The sequence below is a fragment of the Tiliqua scincoides genome, chromosome 3, assembly GCF_035046505.1.
Source record: "Tiliqua scincoides isolate rTilSci1 chromosome 3, rTilSci1.hap2, whole genome shotgun sequence".
Lineage (NCBI taxonomy): Eukaryota > Metazoa > Chordata > Lepidosauria > Squamata > Scincidae > Tiliqua > Tiliqua scincoides.
This window is the reverse complement of record NC_089823.1, coordinates 70,182,162-70,197,934: the sequence shown is the minus strand read 5'-3', so window position 1 is coordinate 70,197,934 and position 15,773 is coordinate 70,182,162. Positions and strand designations below refer to the sequence as shown.

General features: G+C 42.9%; 1 protein-coding gene across 1 annotated transcript in view; it reads right to left on the bottom strand.

The window, feature by feature from the left end:
• The window catches only part of CFAP47 (cilia and flagella associated protein 47), a 318,053-nt gene that overhangs the window by 137,420 nt on the left and 164,860 nt on the right, over positions 1 to 15,773 (bottom strand). The window contains exons 49-50 of the mRNA XM_066621307.1: positions 3,425 to 3,536; positions 146 to 274 (exon numbers count right to left, since the gene is read on the bottom strand). Of these exons, the coding sequence (XP_066477404.1) occupies positions 146 to 274; positions 3,425 to 3,536 (241 nt within the window). The remainder of the gene's footprint in view (positions 1 to 145; positions 275 to 3,424; positions 3,537 to 15,773) is intronic.

The window sequence follows — 15,773 nt, the reverse complement described above, 5'->3', positions numbered from 1 at the left end:
GAGAACTAGCCCTCTTAAATGCAGGCAATATGTATTATTCAAGCAGGCACATGGCTTTGCATATAAAATATGCATTTCCTTGAAAAATGAATGATGATAGGACATTTATACAGACTGATAATGAAATTACCCATAATAAACCTACCAGTGTTTGCTGCAGTGACTGCTTGCAGTGTTGCTAATTTCTGAGAGGCCTGTATGCCATCTGTCCTCTGCAGTAAGTTATGTCGACACTGCTGTTGTTCTCCATCTTCAGGAACAAATGAAATTACACCTAAAACAAATAGTTACCAGATGTTTTATTAACTGAGGCATTAGTTTCATAAGATGGACTGCTACCCTCTTGCCAACACTCAGCCCTGAATATTAGAAACAATCAAAATTTTTCTCACTGAATTTTGATATTCAATTGTTTTGGAGAACTTAGAAAGAATTATGTTTCTAAGATACATACGGAAAAAATCAGTTCTGCAGAAAATTAATGGCATTGTGGCCTCCTTGCAAAGATGACAATGGAGAGAACGTGCAGTAGGCAACATCCTTTTAAAAATGTTTAAGGAAAAAATCAATATAGCCAAGCAAATGCATCATGCTACCAATCTCTTTATCATATTATGAGATTGTATGCCCTTTCTTAGGCATGTCCACTCAAAAGTACGTCCCATCATAGTCAAGAGGGATTATTCCAGGTAAGTGTGGATAGAATTGCAGCCTGTGAATGGATTACAAGTTAGGAAGCTCTTTCTTGCCACCTCCTCTGGTTAAATTCCCAACTTCCTTCCTTCGTCTTCCATAATATGGTTCAGTTTTACATTTGCAGTGATGCTAACCATAGTTAACACTGACAGGCTAACCATCTTGTTAGCATTGGTTTTGCTCAAAAATGCCAAGAAAAACTATACCATTTGCACTTTGCAATAACTAGTGAAGTTGGTAGCATTTACAAACTACATCAATAATCCTAAAAATGAAATCATTATTAAAGAAATGGAACACTGATTATTTCTGTATGGGGTCAGAAGACTACACAGAAGTGGGCAATGAAGCAACTACATGGACAAGGAAGAACTGCTTTCACCATAACAACTACAGCTAAAAATCAATTGCAGCAGGTTAACAGTGCATCCCTAAGCATGTCTACTCAGAAATCCTATTAGGTTCAAAGGGAATTACTCCTAGTAAAGGAGTGAGTGTACAGGATTGCATCCTAACTATTACAAAAGGATTTTTATACAACCAATGAAGCAGAAAGTGGGCTGGGTTTTTCCCTTTCCTTGCACAAAAAACCAGTAAAAGAAACAGTTATAAACACACATAAGTTCCTTTCTATCTGTAATATGTTACACAACAAAAGTGCAACCAGACATGGGAGAAGAAGTCATATTCACGCTGCTTAGCCTAGACATTCATTTAGCCAGAACAACACAGATTCTTGTAGCAATTTAAATACAAAACCAAAGGTTCCCAAACTGGTAGATCGTGACTGAACAGCCAGGAAAGCCCAGTGTCTGCCCCCTTAAGGGTTGGGGAAGAGTGAAGGCAGTGATGCGATCACCAGGATCATGCTGTAGCCGGGCATGAAAGGATTTTTTTTTTAAACTTACCAGAGGCAGTGCTGGCCTCCTGGGGGTACAAGGAGCTCGTGGATGCCTCTGCAGGGCTCCCCAAGCCTTAGAATGTGTAAAAATACTGATCACAACCTACTTCCACTTTTGCGATTGCAAACTAAAAGTGGGTCACGATTATTAGTTTTAGACATTCGCCAAGCATCCAGAAACAATGCCACACAGCAGCGGAAGGTGTTCATGCAGCATTGCAGATGCCTTACAGGGAACACTGGTTGCAACTCCCTCATTTAAAGTTATGAGGTCCAGCTTTATATCATAGAGCCAGTATAACATAGAGTGGTCACTACAAAACCAAGCTGCAAACCAAAGCTTTCCCATGTTGAATCTCGCCCCTGCCCTGAATTCTCATGAGGTGGCCTTAGACCAGCCAGTCCTTTGGCTCCATAGCTGCAATATGGAAATAATAACATTTATTTATCTAGCCAGGTTATTGTAAGGACAACATTAAAGGACCACATATGACATGCTCTGTGCAATCAGAAAGTGCTATATGAATGTTAAATATTATGATTACACAGTGGCACAATGAGGGATGCTAGCCAGGTGAGACAGCTGTCACAGGCAAAGGAAACTGAGCATAATGCTCCTCCTGTGAGAGAATCTGGAAAAATGGTGCCTACATAACTCAGCAGCAGTGATAAGGCTTACAGAGATATTTGGATGAAGCAGATTATATTTGAGAAGGAAGGTCAACTTTGCCCAGAGCTATTTCTGAAAGTGTGAAGGGACCATGAAGGAGCCACAAGGTTGGTTGATACTTTTCCTACAGTTTTTGTTGTGCCAATGATGAAAGTTGCTTCTTGTTAACAAAGTGGCTTGTTTCTTTGATTGCAAGCACTGTGGTAGCCAAAACAGTAAATAAAAACTTTGAATGTGTGCATGGTCTCCTCCTGAGGATGAACATATCCTTTGGCCAAAGCCAGATGAGCATGAATGGCAAGAGGCTGGTTCAACATTTTGAAGATTACATCCTAAGCAGAAAGAAAACCTGAACACAGTTGTTTTTAATGAAATTAAGGAAGTGAAATGCCATTTTTATTGTTATTGTTTTGAAGATTACATCCTAAGCAGAAAGAAAACCTGAACACAGTTGTTTTTAATGAAATTAAGGAAGTGAAATGCCATTTTTATTGTTTATTGTTATTGTTATTGTTCTTGTTGTTAATAATAATAATAATAATAATAATAATAATAATAATAATAATAATAATAATAATAATAATAATAAACAGGCATTTATATACCACCTTTCTTGGTCGTCAGATTTCTCCTCAGACTTTAATTCAAGGCGGTTTACATAGGCAGGCTGTTTAAATCCCCGTAGGGATTTTTACAATTAAAGAAAGGTTCTATCTTTCAAGAAGCACACAACATTTCAGATGGAACTTTTGCGGTCTGTTATCACTTCCTGGCCTCCTCCCACACAGGCTGACAAGCAGCTCCTTCCAAAGAGCAGGTGGAATAACTCGGCTCAGCTTGTCAGCTGCTTCAAGGTTTCGCCATTCATGGTGCCGGTGGCCTCGAACTAGCGACCTTCGGATGTTATCTTCAGGCAAATGGAGGTTCAACCCTCTAGACCAGACCTCCTTCCTCCTAGATTAGATGCCATCTAGGTTGAACTGAAATGTTATTAAATGTGCATGGTTCAAGAGGGTTCTTATACAAGAGAAAATCTTTTCTGATTGATACTTTCATAAAACAGAGGTCAGGCAGAGGTAATTTCATCAGTGGTTAGCTGTGCTTTGTTGAATTAGCTCATACGTATAACACAGTGCTAAATTCAAATTCAAATATACCTTTAAATTTTCCACGTTTCCATGGCGATATATTCAGAGTATAAGCAGCTGTGTCATCGGGTTCTACTGTGAGAGTTGATTCACCGTTTACTATGGCAAGATCTGAAAACACCTAACACAACAAGAGAAGATGCAAACAAATTAAAAAGCCAAGCTACTTCAAAACATGGCAATGCTGTGAAGATAAAGTTGCTCCAAAAAGTGAACAAAAGCACTCATATTACACATTTCAAGCAAAAATATTACTACATTTCTCTTAATCTTTCCTACCATGCTTAATTGACTATAGAATGAAGCGAACAGTTTCTGCTGTGCCCTTTCAAATGTAACAGAGTTAAATTTTGGGACTATTAAGCAAGTTAAGGTACATTAACTCCTTGAAATACTATTTCTGACCAATATCTTGCAAGTAAGGGTTTCAAAATCAGGATCTCTGCTGCGTGCAAAGTTCATTAAGTCATGTAGTAAGTCTAAACAACATGAAGTTCTAACACAACTTTAAACAAAATTGCATATATTTTACAGCCCAATCCTAAACTGTGCTGGCACAGCCAGGCCACATGAGCTGTGCTGAATCCAATGCAGCTCAGGAGGAGGCTGGAGGTCACCTTGGGGAAAGGGGATATATTTCCCTTTAAACCTGAGTAAATCCCAGCCAACCCTATGGGGTTTCTCAGATTTGCACCAGCTATATAGCTGATGTAAATTTGGAAAGCCCCATGTAGGGCTTCCAGGCCAGGGAAGAGGGCTAGCATGCAGCCAATCCCACCCCCTCCTAGACTGAATCCTCCCTCCATTCCTCCCTCACCCACCTTGAAACACCCCCTCCCAGCTTGCAAAATGACCTCACACTACCCTCTCCCACCCCTGCGTTGCCCAGCACACAATTACTTGTGCCAGACAGTGTAGGGTCAGGATCGGGCACTGCCAAGCTGGCCAGTCCCATAGAGTAGAACACTCTGAGCCAGCATGGGGACGGCCAAGCCAGCTCAACTTCAAGTTACAATTGCACTGTTAGTGACTTACAAACGATTACTTAAGGCTTTTACAACAAAGAGAGGGAAACTGTATTAGAGTGGTTCTGACCTCTTCTTTCTTCACACTATTCATGAAAACATTTGCTTCACCTTGTTACTCTGAACAGGGACATCAGCTCTGTCTGTACATGTATAATTTTTAAAGTGCTTACAGGCAGAATAGATCACATATATATTGCCCATACTGATAAAAGGAATGTAACTAAAATTAAAGGAGACTACTAGCTGGTGCTGAGTCTGATTTCAAGTATACGCGACTATTCAAGAGTAATAGACCCATTCAAAATCAGCTGGGCTGCATCACAACTTAACATTCTAGGGAGAAATTCAATAAAAAGTGGGCAAAACAGCAACTATAGGTACATTTAGCTTGGAGAACTACAATGCAGACTATCAACTTGTTTTGAATGGGACTGCAGTGCCTCTGCAGAATCTGGTTATAGTTTTGATAACCAGAGCTGGTTGTTTGTTTGCCCAGCTTTGGCTGGTGCACCAACTGTGGCCTTACTTGCATGGATTAGATGTGACCATTATGACCAAGAACTGGTGACTTCAAGACTGGATTGTTATAACGTACTCTACAGGAAACTTCCTTGAAGACTATCTGGAAAATGCAATTAGCGCATAATGTGGTGGCTTGTGTGTCCTAGGAGTGTGCTGGGTTGACTGCTGGTGATGGCTTCTGGTTCTGAGGCAATACTGGCTGCCAGTTCATTTCCATGTGCAGTTCAAAGAGCTCTTCTTGACCGTTAAAGCTGCTTATACCTTACGACCAGATTGTATGAGGGAACACTTCCTTCTGAGACAACCCATCTCCTGAGGTCTTGGGGGTGTGTGTGCGTGCTGCTGTATGTGTTGCCACTGACTGAAGCAGCAATGAAAGGGAGGGCCTTCTCCATGGTGGCATCACAGCTGCAGAATTCCCTCCCATCAGAATTGAAAACTGCTCTATACCTGTTGTCTTTCCAGATAGGGTTAAAAACTTTTTTATTTCACCAGGCCTTTTCTCTAGACACTGCTGGTATTTTTAATTCTCGCTTCTTTTTAGTTCTTTTGTTTTAGTTCTTTCATTTACATACATGGGTGCGCTCACACACACAATAGATATATTTGAAAAGTCTTTTTCTGCTGTTTTTACTTAATTGTATTTTTTATTTTTTAATTGTCTTTTGATCCAATCTTACCCACAACTTATGCTGGTTCCACAGATAATCTGTCATTCAGTACTATTGGAGACATTGGAGCAAATAAGCCCTGTGTTGGCAACAGCAGGCTGTAGAACCTCCATCAGAGCAAGTGGGTCAGTGGTGGGAGAGGTTCGGAGGGAGCATTATTGTGGATCAGGGCGGGGAGTGGGTATCTTGATGGCAGTTGCACATGCCAAGATTCTATCCCCCCCTTCACCACCCAGAAGTCTCCTTGGACTGACATCAGCTAAACAGCTGATATAAAGAGCTGGTATAGGTCCAGGGAGATCCACTGGAAATCACAGAGACTACAGAGAAGCAAGTAAAAAAGTGTTTTACTTACCTCTCCTGGGGTCTCCCCCGCAGCAGGGTCCATGAGAGTGGTGTCAAGGTACCAGAGTCAAAAGGGGGCCCAGGAGCCAAAGGAGAGGGCCCAGAAATTTCCTGGGATCTTACATTTTCCAATCTCACCCAGACACACTGCCTCTGTGGGATGCTGGGTGTGCTACCACAGGCGTGTAGCAGCAGATGCTGCTGCAAGCCATATGTGCCAGGCTGAGGAATGCATACATAACTGTCCTTAACACAGTGTCAAATCTGAGAGGAAAGTGGCCTGCTACAGTAGCTCTTTGTTTTGTGGATCTGCTAACCATGAAGGGGTGTGCAGGCGCTTAGGGACACAGCTGCGTGACTACAGCTGCTGCAAAGGTTTTGGTGCACACAGAACACTTTCCATTCTAGTGTGAGCCTAAATACAATGCTAATTTCCTGCAATGATTTTCTATATTTAAAAGATATTAGAGAGAAACTTAGAAGTGTGTTTCATTTTCTGTATTACTGTATCCAGCGGCCACATTGTGCAGGTGGGTAAACCTGGTAGACCTAGGCTCCAAAAATTTTTCTAGCTGTTGCCACCCTCCACCACCCTGTTTTACCCACTCCCCACTCCCATTCTGCCCACCCCCATTGTCACTCTCCCCTCGCTCTGTTTTTGCCCCTCCCATTTTGGGAAGGGGCCCAAAAGAAACTTTGTACCCCTTGACAAAACTCCTCTCAGAGGCCCTACCCCATGTGCTCTGTTGGCAACACTACACACTCAGGGCTGGCAGGGAATAGGATTGGGATGTATGTTTTATTTTTGTTAAATTGTAAGCCATATTGCTGGGGGGGGAGGGGAGAGAGAGATGTAAGTCCTTTAAACAATAACCATTCTAAAAATAGCAGCCAGGTAATAAACCTGTCTCCTTGACCAGTGCTTGCCAAACCACAGCCTGCAAGCTGGATCCAACAACTCAAAAAAAGTATCTGGATGCAGTGCAGAGCTTTCCATTCTGTGTCACAGCCCGCTCCCCCCCCCCAATTTTGCTGCAGATAGTCTGAGAACCTTGCACCAGACAGCTACTTCTGCCCAGAAATCAGGGCAAAGAGTATGCTGGGGGGACAGGCAGGATGTGCTGCCTGACGTGAGGTTCTGAGATAATTGGCAGAAAAAAGGGGGGCTGCAGGGCAGTGGTGTAGCTAAGGGGGTGCAGTGGGAAGCAGTTGCACCGGGCATCAAGCTTTAGGGGGACAACAAGTTGAGCTTGACACTAGTGACCAAAATTGTGAAAATCTTGGCATGTATGAATAACACAATCATGTTATATATTATTGGAAAGGTAATTTAATGCAGAATGCAATGAAACAAACTGCACTGGAATATCTTTATTCTATCAAAGGTTATGGCCAATTAACCAGAAAATGAAACACAACTGCCTTATGGAACCAAAAGTGGATTTGCTTAACTCCAAACCGACCTATGAGACTGAGTGTTCTGAGTGCCAATGAGATGTTGTTATGATACAGCATGGAACCAATAATTTTTTATTTACCTACTTAATTAAATTTGATTTTTGTCATACGGGGGGGTTACAAAATCTTCTTTGCCCCCAGGTAGTAGATAGATGTCTTAGCTATGCCACTGATTGGGGGGAGGCAGCAGAGCAAGTGGGTGGTGAGCTGCTGGGGGAAGGAGGTGGGCTCCTCCCAATTTTCACTTTTTAAAAGCCCGGGTGTGATGTCACTTCTGGTTGTGACAACACTTCCAGGGCAACATTTTGAGCTTGACACCGGGCTACATGATCATTAGCTACGCCACTGTTGTGGGGCAGAACAGAAAGCTCCATGTTGTGTATGATGCTTTTTTCAAGATGCTGTAGTCCATGGTTTGGAGATTACTTGTGACCATCTGAAAAGCACTACTGCATCTGTATCTAAGCAAACATCTGTATCTAAGCCATCTAAGATGGTAGGCGTATGACAATTGCTCCAAATCATTACCTGAGTGTTTTTATTGCAACGCCAAAAAGCAGAACCCCATGGCACCAAAAAATGTCTAAATTGATGCTTGTGATGCTCAAAGATGGGGCAATTGAAAAGACCAGAAATTCAGTAATTGTCAAGAACCTACTATAACCCAGAACCTACTATACAAAATGAAGCTGAGAAGCAGACATCTCAATGGTTAACACTGCCCTATATCTAAGCTCAGAAACAACTGCTTAAAGGAAGAGAAGACTATCACAGTTTCAGAAGTGATCTACAGTGACAAATCATATGATTCTGCATCATGGGATGCATGGAAAAGGTGAAATATAATTTTTTTCAAATAATAATAATGTGGCAGACATCGCTAAATAAGAACCATATATATATATGGCTGTATCTACCCAGGAATGAAACAAAGACCATCCATTATACTTATGCAGTATTAAGATGCTACTGTGTTTATCACTAACAATATATGTAACACAGTAATTTGGGTGAATGAAAATTTGCATGTATCCTCTTCGCTTGCAGCAGACAGCAACAAGGAAAAAAGTCAAATTCTCTCAAACTCAGCCAAGAGCAGCTGTTGACAACAGGGAACTTCTCATCTTGGGCAAATAGCAAGACATCAGCTGTGTATAGAGACAGAGACAAATTTGCTCCAGGAAATGTAAAGCATTGCAGTACTTTTTGATTATGCATATCATTCTGCAGTGTTTCATTAAATATTAGAACCATGAAGCTTACTAAAACATTATCTATACTGATTAAAACTCTTTGTCTTTCTCCAAGGTATTACCCATATTATTCCATATTAACAAAAATCAAATGAAGAATAGAGACATTTAACAACTGACTTGTGCTAAATGAGTAACATCTAAAAGAATAAGGGTACAATCCTTATCTGGAAATAAACCACATTTAACGCAGTAGGACTTATTTCAAAATAGATATGCCTAGGATTATACAGTAAGTAACTCTCCTAACCAAACATTGTTATTGTCATTATTATTATGAATATTATATGGAGATTTTCAATAAAAAACGTTCTCAAAGTGGTTCACATACTGACAAGGGAATTGTTCCCTGTAACAAAGGAGTTCACCATTAAAAAGTTGGCTCAATTGCTATTTAACTGACACTACTACATTGCATTACGTTATTTTACTACATACTACTACCACATTTCATCACCATTTCTAAACCTATCTAAAACTAGCCAACTGTGTGGCAGGTCAGGCACAGAAATGATGACCATGCAAATTCACTTTATTGTGCAACAGCTGCTTCAAAAATTATGTGAATCATTCGATGCTCTAAAGAACAACGTAATGAACTGTGTTAAGGTATGAACCAGTCCCTTTAAATACTGTTCCTTTGCTCCCTCACCCACTTCCATTTGATGGCACTCAGATAGGTCAGCTTTGCTGGTATATCTGCAACACCTGGTCCTGTGGTCTCTGTGGTAAATGTAGGCTGGAATGGGGCCAGCACCAACAAGCCAGAGCCAGGTCAGGTGCTCCAGGTGGACCAGCTGCTTCTGCCCCATCTGAAAGGCCTTACCCACAAGTTCCTCACGGATGGTCAAAATGAGAAAATTCAAAGATAATAAGCAGTAGTGAGAATAGTACAAAGAAGGCAGGTGTCAATAAAGATAAAGGAAGAGACAAGGTGAGATGCGTTCTAGAAAAGGGGTTTTTGAGTTCTTGAGTGTGGGGTGGGTTCTTGGCAGAAATGGAGGTCAGTAAATATACAGAGAGGGAAAGGCTCTTCCAGACTCATACAAGCAACATGGCAGAAGGCACAGAGACAGAAGTAGACAAGGGGCTTATAGGAGATTAAGGGCGTAATCCTAACCCACTTTCCAGCACCGACATAAGGGCAATGCAGCTCTGAGGTGAGGGAACAAACATTCCCTTACTTTGAGGAGGCCTCCATGAGTGACACCCAACTGCAGGATGCAGCACATGCCCCACTGGCACTGCTATGCCAGTGCTGGAAAGTTGGTTAGGATTTTGGCCCAAGTTGTATGGAGCAAAAACACTAGGGCTCTGCTTCATGGTTCATTTTAAAATGCCAGAGCTCAGCCTCGGAACAACTTAAGTAATTATAATTTTCCTAAAACAGCCAAAGATACCAAACACACAATTGTGTTTAGTAGTTGGCAACCTTCAGTCTCGAAAGACTATGGTATCGCGCTCTATGTGGTTCTGGAACTGCATCTAGTGTGGCTGAAAAGGTCGATTCAGAAGTGGCAATCCCTTCCACACCGGGAGCAAGTGCAGTCCGTCCCTGGTCTGTCTCCCTGGCTATGGGCCTTCCTTCTTTGCCTCTGCCTCAGTCTGTTGGCCGTCTCTTCAAACTAGAAGAGGCTATGCTGCACAGCCTGCCTCCAAGCGGCCCGCTCAGAGACCAGGGTTTCCCACCTGTTGAGGTCCATTCCTAAGGCCTTCAGATCCCTCTTGCAGATGTCCTTGTATCGCAGCTATGGTCTTTCTGTAGGGCACTTTCCCTGCACGAGTTCTCCACAGAGGAGATCCTTTGGGAGCCGGCCATCATCCATTCTCACGACATGACCGAGCCAACACAGGTGTCTCTGTTTCAGCAGTGCACACATGCTAGGGATTCTAGCTCATTTCAGGACTCTGTTATTTGGAACTTTGTCCTGCCAGGTGATGCCAAGGCAGCGCATGTGGAAAGCGTTCAGTTTCCTCTCCTGTTGTGAGTGAAGAGTCCATGACTCGCTGCAGTACAGAAGTGTACTCAGGATGCAAGCTCTGTAGACCTGGATCTTGGTATGTTCCGTCAGCTTCTTGTTGGACCAGACTCTCTTTGTGAGTCTGGAAAACGTGGTAGCTGCTTTACCGATGCATTTGTTTAGCTCGGTATTGAGAGAAAGGGTGTCGGAGATCGTTGAGCCAAGGTACACAAAGTCATGGACAACCTCCAGTTCATGTGCAGAGATTGTAATGCAGGGAGGTGAGTCCACATCCTGAACCATGACCTGTGTTTTCTTAAGGCAGCGAAGAAAATCCCAAACAAGGTCGGCGTGAGAGCACAGCCCTGCTTCACTCCACTTCGGATGTCAAAGGGGTCATTGTGTTTAGAGAGCAAGCATTCTGTCCAAGCCTGACTCTGTTCAATCAATGATTCTCACAAGTGAAGGTGCCCTGAATGAGCAGTAAGGAAAAAAGATGGGGCTCAGGAAAGAAACCCACCAAAGGATTATTAAGAGCCTGACAGCCCTGGAAATCTCACTAAGGGTTAAGCAAATTCAAATATGGTCAGGCAATATCAGGTAACATTGGTTGCAAGGCTGGATAAGAAAGCCAGAAAAATTCTAGAGTACAATTGGAAGAAGGATATCAAAAGATGTTACAACTGCAACTTCTTTCTGAACAGAAAGATAAATAGAGATAAACAAGGGAGGGAGAAAGAATCCTGTTTCCCGGTGAGTCTGCCTGTGATCCCCTCTAGTTTTCACTTTCTGTCTCCAGTTGAGCCTTCATAATTCTCAAGAGCAAACTCACGCTTTACATTCTTGTGTTTTCCATGCTGAGTGTAGCATTTAGCCTGATACTGAGAGTCAAAAAACTTGCATTATTTTTAAAGCATATGTTGACCCTGCAGATTTAATTGATAGCATGTATGTCAGCATGCAAACAAGAGTGGAATCACCAGGGGGAGGGATTTACACTTTGCCCCTTTTGCAGTTCCAATCTGGATTGTGTACCTCTATGTGCCCTATAGCTGTGGTTCCCAGATTGTGGGTTGCGTGTAAACTGGGCCATTTCCCCTTAACGGGAGTGGCCCAGTAATAGGGTCCCTGATGGCGCCGCAGCTACCGCAGTGCGGCAAGGTCCCAGCAATATTTGAGGGGGGGGGTTATGGTTTGCACGAGTGAACACTGTTCGGCAACTGGAGCTTTGTGCAGCTGCATGGAGGGGGCTGCAAGCCTCCAGGAACCTTGTGGACACTTCAGCAGCCCCCCAGGTACATTCAAATACTGCTGGGACCCTGTGGCGTGGCAATCGCTGTGGCGCTGTCAGTGCTTCCCCCCTTGCTCCTGCCCTGCCCTGCCCCCACAGGGACTTACAAGGTTCCCTACTCCCTGGTAGGACTTTGAGAACCTCTGCTTATACCATTTGCACTTGGTATATGTGCTGCTTAGCAACAGAAAAAGAACATTGCAGGGTCAACATACTCATTTGGAGTAATGTGTGCTTTGATCCCTTTCATACACACATCAAGCACCATGAGAGCCAGCCCTCTCCCACAGTGGTATGCCATGTGGCTGTAAGTGGTATGTAAGTGAATATATTTCATGGAGCCTGTTAATATCAGCCAACCTAGGATAACAGGATGTAGGTATAGCTATATAGATAGGGAGAGGGAGAGACACAGCTTTTCAATTTGCCTAACTTCCTGGTCTATGGTGGATGTTGGGAGTCCTTTTTGAGGGATGGACCAGTTAATTACACTTTGCATGACTTTCAGGCAGGGTGAATATATAAAATGGGCCCTCCTTATCAGCTGGATTGGAATCTGTGCATATTTAAATATCCCCATTGTTCAGAAGATCTCTCAGACATGAAGGGAAGGCACTTTTGGTTTGCCAGTGCAAACCAAAAGTGCCTTCCAGTCACGTCCGAGAAGCTTCTGATGAGCCAGTAGGCCATGCAGCACCTCCAAAGGGGTGGGTGCAGCCCCCAGGTAAGCAATGGCAGTGCCACACAGCCCCCCTGCAGATTTAATTATCCATGGAATTCGGTATCTGTGAGGGGTCCTGGAATGGATTCCCCCATGGATGCCAAGGGCCACTGTACTCTATTTTAACCAATTAAACAAACTACGAAGAGAAAAGGAGATAAGAGAAGAAATGTGTTTTGCTGGAAGAACTTTACACCGCAGAACTAGGAGCTTGAGGGCCCCCAGTCCTACCCAACTTTCCAGTGCTGATGCGGCCGTGCCAGCCTGTGGTGGAGGCCTCCTCAAGGCAAGGAAACATTTGTTCCCGTATCATGAGGCTGCATAGGCACTGGAAAGTTGGATAAGATTGTGTCCTGGAACTGACACAGAGAATGGCAGGGAGTCAGGTATAGGAAATGTTAGCAGGAACATGATACTTGTGCATGCACCAGTAATTTATTTTTCCCCTCATGAAATATTGTATAAACATTAAAGTCAAAACAGTATAAATATTGCTTTCTGTCAAAAGATGATATCATAATACTTTTATACAGTTCCACTGCTGCCTAGTGATAAGAATCTAATTTTACAGCCACTACAATGTACTTCTGCTACAGTCACTACTCTCATATTAATTCAGAATCAGATAACAAACTGCCTTTGGTCAACATTACAGCATTTCTGACAAGTCTCATTGTATTTTATTGTACAGAGGTGTCGCCTGGGGACTTACCCCGTGACGAGAAGGACCTGGGAGGAGGCGACAGGCAGCAGGGAAGCCCCGCACCCCTTGGGTGGCGGAGTCACGGGGCGGGTAGCAGGGCAACCCAAGTGGCGGAGAAGCAGGAGCCCGCAAGCCCAGCTGGCTCCCAAGCCACAGACGGAGGCGGTGCGGCTGCCCAAGGGAGTTGCAGGGCGACCGACAGGGCAACCCGCAGGGCTGGGGAGCAGGAGCCTGCAAGCCCAGCCAGCCCCCACACTGTGGGCAGAGGTGGTGCCACCGCCCAAAGGGAGGGGAGCTTGCATCTCTGGTACCGCTGCCTCAGAAGCTCTGCCCCCAGGCCCCGCCCCGGAGATGGACTTCACAAGAGGTACAGTGTGAAAGAAAAAAAAAATCATTCTCTAGGAATGCCATTTATTGTGGTATGTTCTCATATAAGTGAGGGGATATTTACCCTTGCAGTCTTGTTATGCTGAAACTGCCTTCCCCAGGAAGATCTCTCCCACTTAAAAGTTAATGACTGAACGACTAGTGAACTCTCATATTCTTAAATAAATTTTAGATGCAGACATTTTAAATCCAATTACACCTAGCTATAGAAAAGTAAGCTATTGAGATCAAATCTGTGTGAGGTACCGCAGGGCTAGAGTATCACAGTTCTAGCCCATCATTCTATTCCTCTGTCTCCACCTATTCTACTCTTCACCTTTTGCCTTTTCAAAAGCCAAGAAGCAGCAGGAGGAATAGTGACTTAGCTGATAGGTAAGGGAGAACCTGAACACCAAGGTTGGATTACCAATCTGTTGCCTGAAGTGGTCATCTCATTGCACTAGTGGGCGGGCAATGACTCCACCTAAAAACATGATTGACACACTACCTAGCAAGGTCGGCTGGCTGTGGTCCTGTAGCTAAGGTCTCTCTTTGGATTGTTATAAAAGCTAGGTGTTCTCAATGAACCTTTTGCTTTACTTGTTAATTAACCAGATTACAACAGAGCCAGTACGACAAAACTGATTAAAATACTGATAAACTGGTTATAGTAAACACCAAGGGATGCAATTAATTGAGAAGCATGTAAGCTATGCGATTGATTGGTTATATCATGCTTGCAAATATATTTTATGCTGGTAGAGTTTAAATGAAGAAGGTTTGAATTTGGAAAAATTCTGCTTTCCAGCCCAATGTCCTTTCCAAGGAGGCCCTACAAATGACAGTCCTACAAACGGTTGTCAATTCAGAACTGAGCATAACTTCTGAGTCATATCTGAACTGCTTCTGAATGCAGAAAGAGAAAGAGAAGGGTAAACAATACCTATTCAAGAAACAAAAACTGAAGCAACACTGGGCTCAACATTATTTCTCACAAGTACTGAACATGTCTCTCTCTCTCTCTGTCTCTCTCTCTGTGCATGCATGCTTGCATGCATCAACCCATGGATCTTTCTACCTATCTACAAAAGTGTTAAGACTTGTGAACTAGATTCAATCATTCTTTCCCTTCCCAAGTTCCTGCTCTTCAATAACCTCAAATAGTTACTCATCAAATCATCTTTTATCTCATATGAGACATTCTTTAATATATATTTCTTATGGTTTAATCCTGTAAATTGTTGCCAGAAATAGCCACCATGTGGTAGCCTTCAACCATTTGCTGTATTGTACCAAAAAGGAAATACATCAGCTTCTGTACAATTTAAATGCATCACAGCAATCTGAGGAAGATGTGCACAATGTAATTTAACTTCTTAATCAAATAACATTAGTATTAAATTAATGACAATATATTTCAATATTTTAAAAAGCAAAATACTAATGCTGATAAAAACTCAAAGGAAAAATACAGCCCAATTATCATGTTTTAGTTATGCAGCAAAATATGAGGGCTATTCTGAGAGTCAGTACTGCTTGGCTGTTAAAAAAACAAGACTTAAGGAAAACCATTTAATGCTGCTCAGAAGTCAAAAACCAAGGCCACACTACTTCTTCCTGCAATCTCCATCTGAATTGAGGGAATTTCATGTCCTGGGATAAGCTTCTTTATCCTCTCCAGGAAGAACATTCCTGCCAGGGAGCTCAGCCAGCTGGTAACCCATTGTGCAGATCACTCTTTATGTGTACTGTCATGCTTACTAGCAATGCAAAGTTCCCCCTCAACAGGAAAATTTAAACTGCCTGAATAAAAGAGTAATTTTTCATTGTGTATCTTCTTAAATCTCTGACAAGCGGTATCTGAAGAATCAAATTAAGGTTCACATTTTATAATTTAGGACCAATCCTGTGCGGTAAACACATCAGTGACGCTTAATGCCATCCCAATACTGGCACTGGTCCAGCTGGAGGCCCTTCACGCACCGCCTGGGGCTCATCCTTTGCTCTGGGCGATGAAAAGGTTAGTGGGGGTGGAGGAA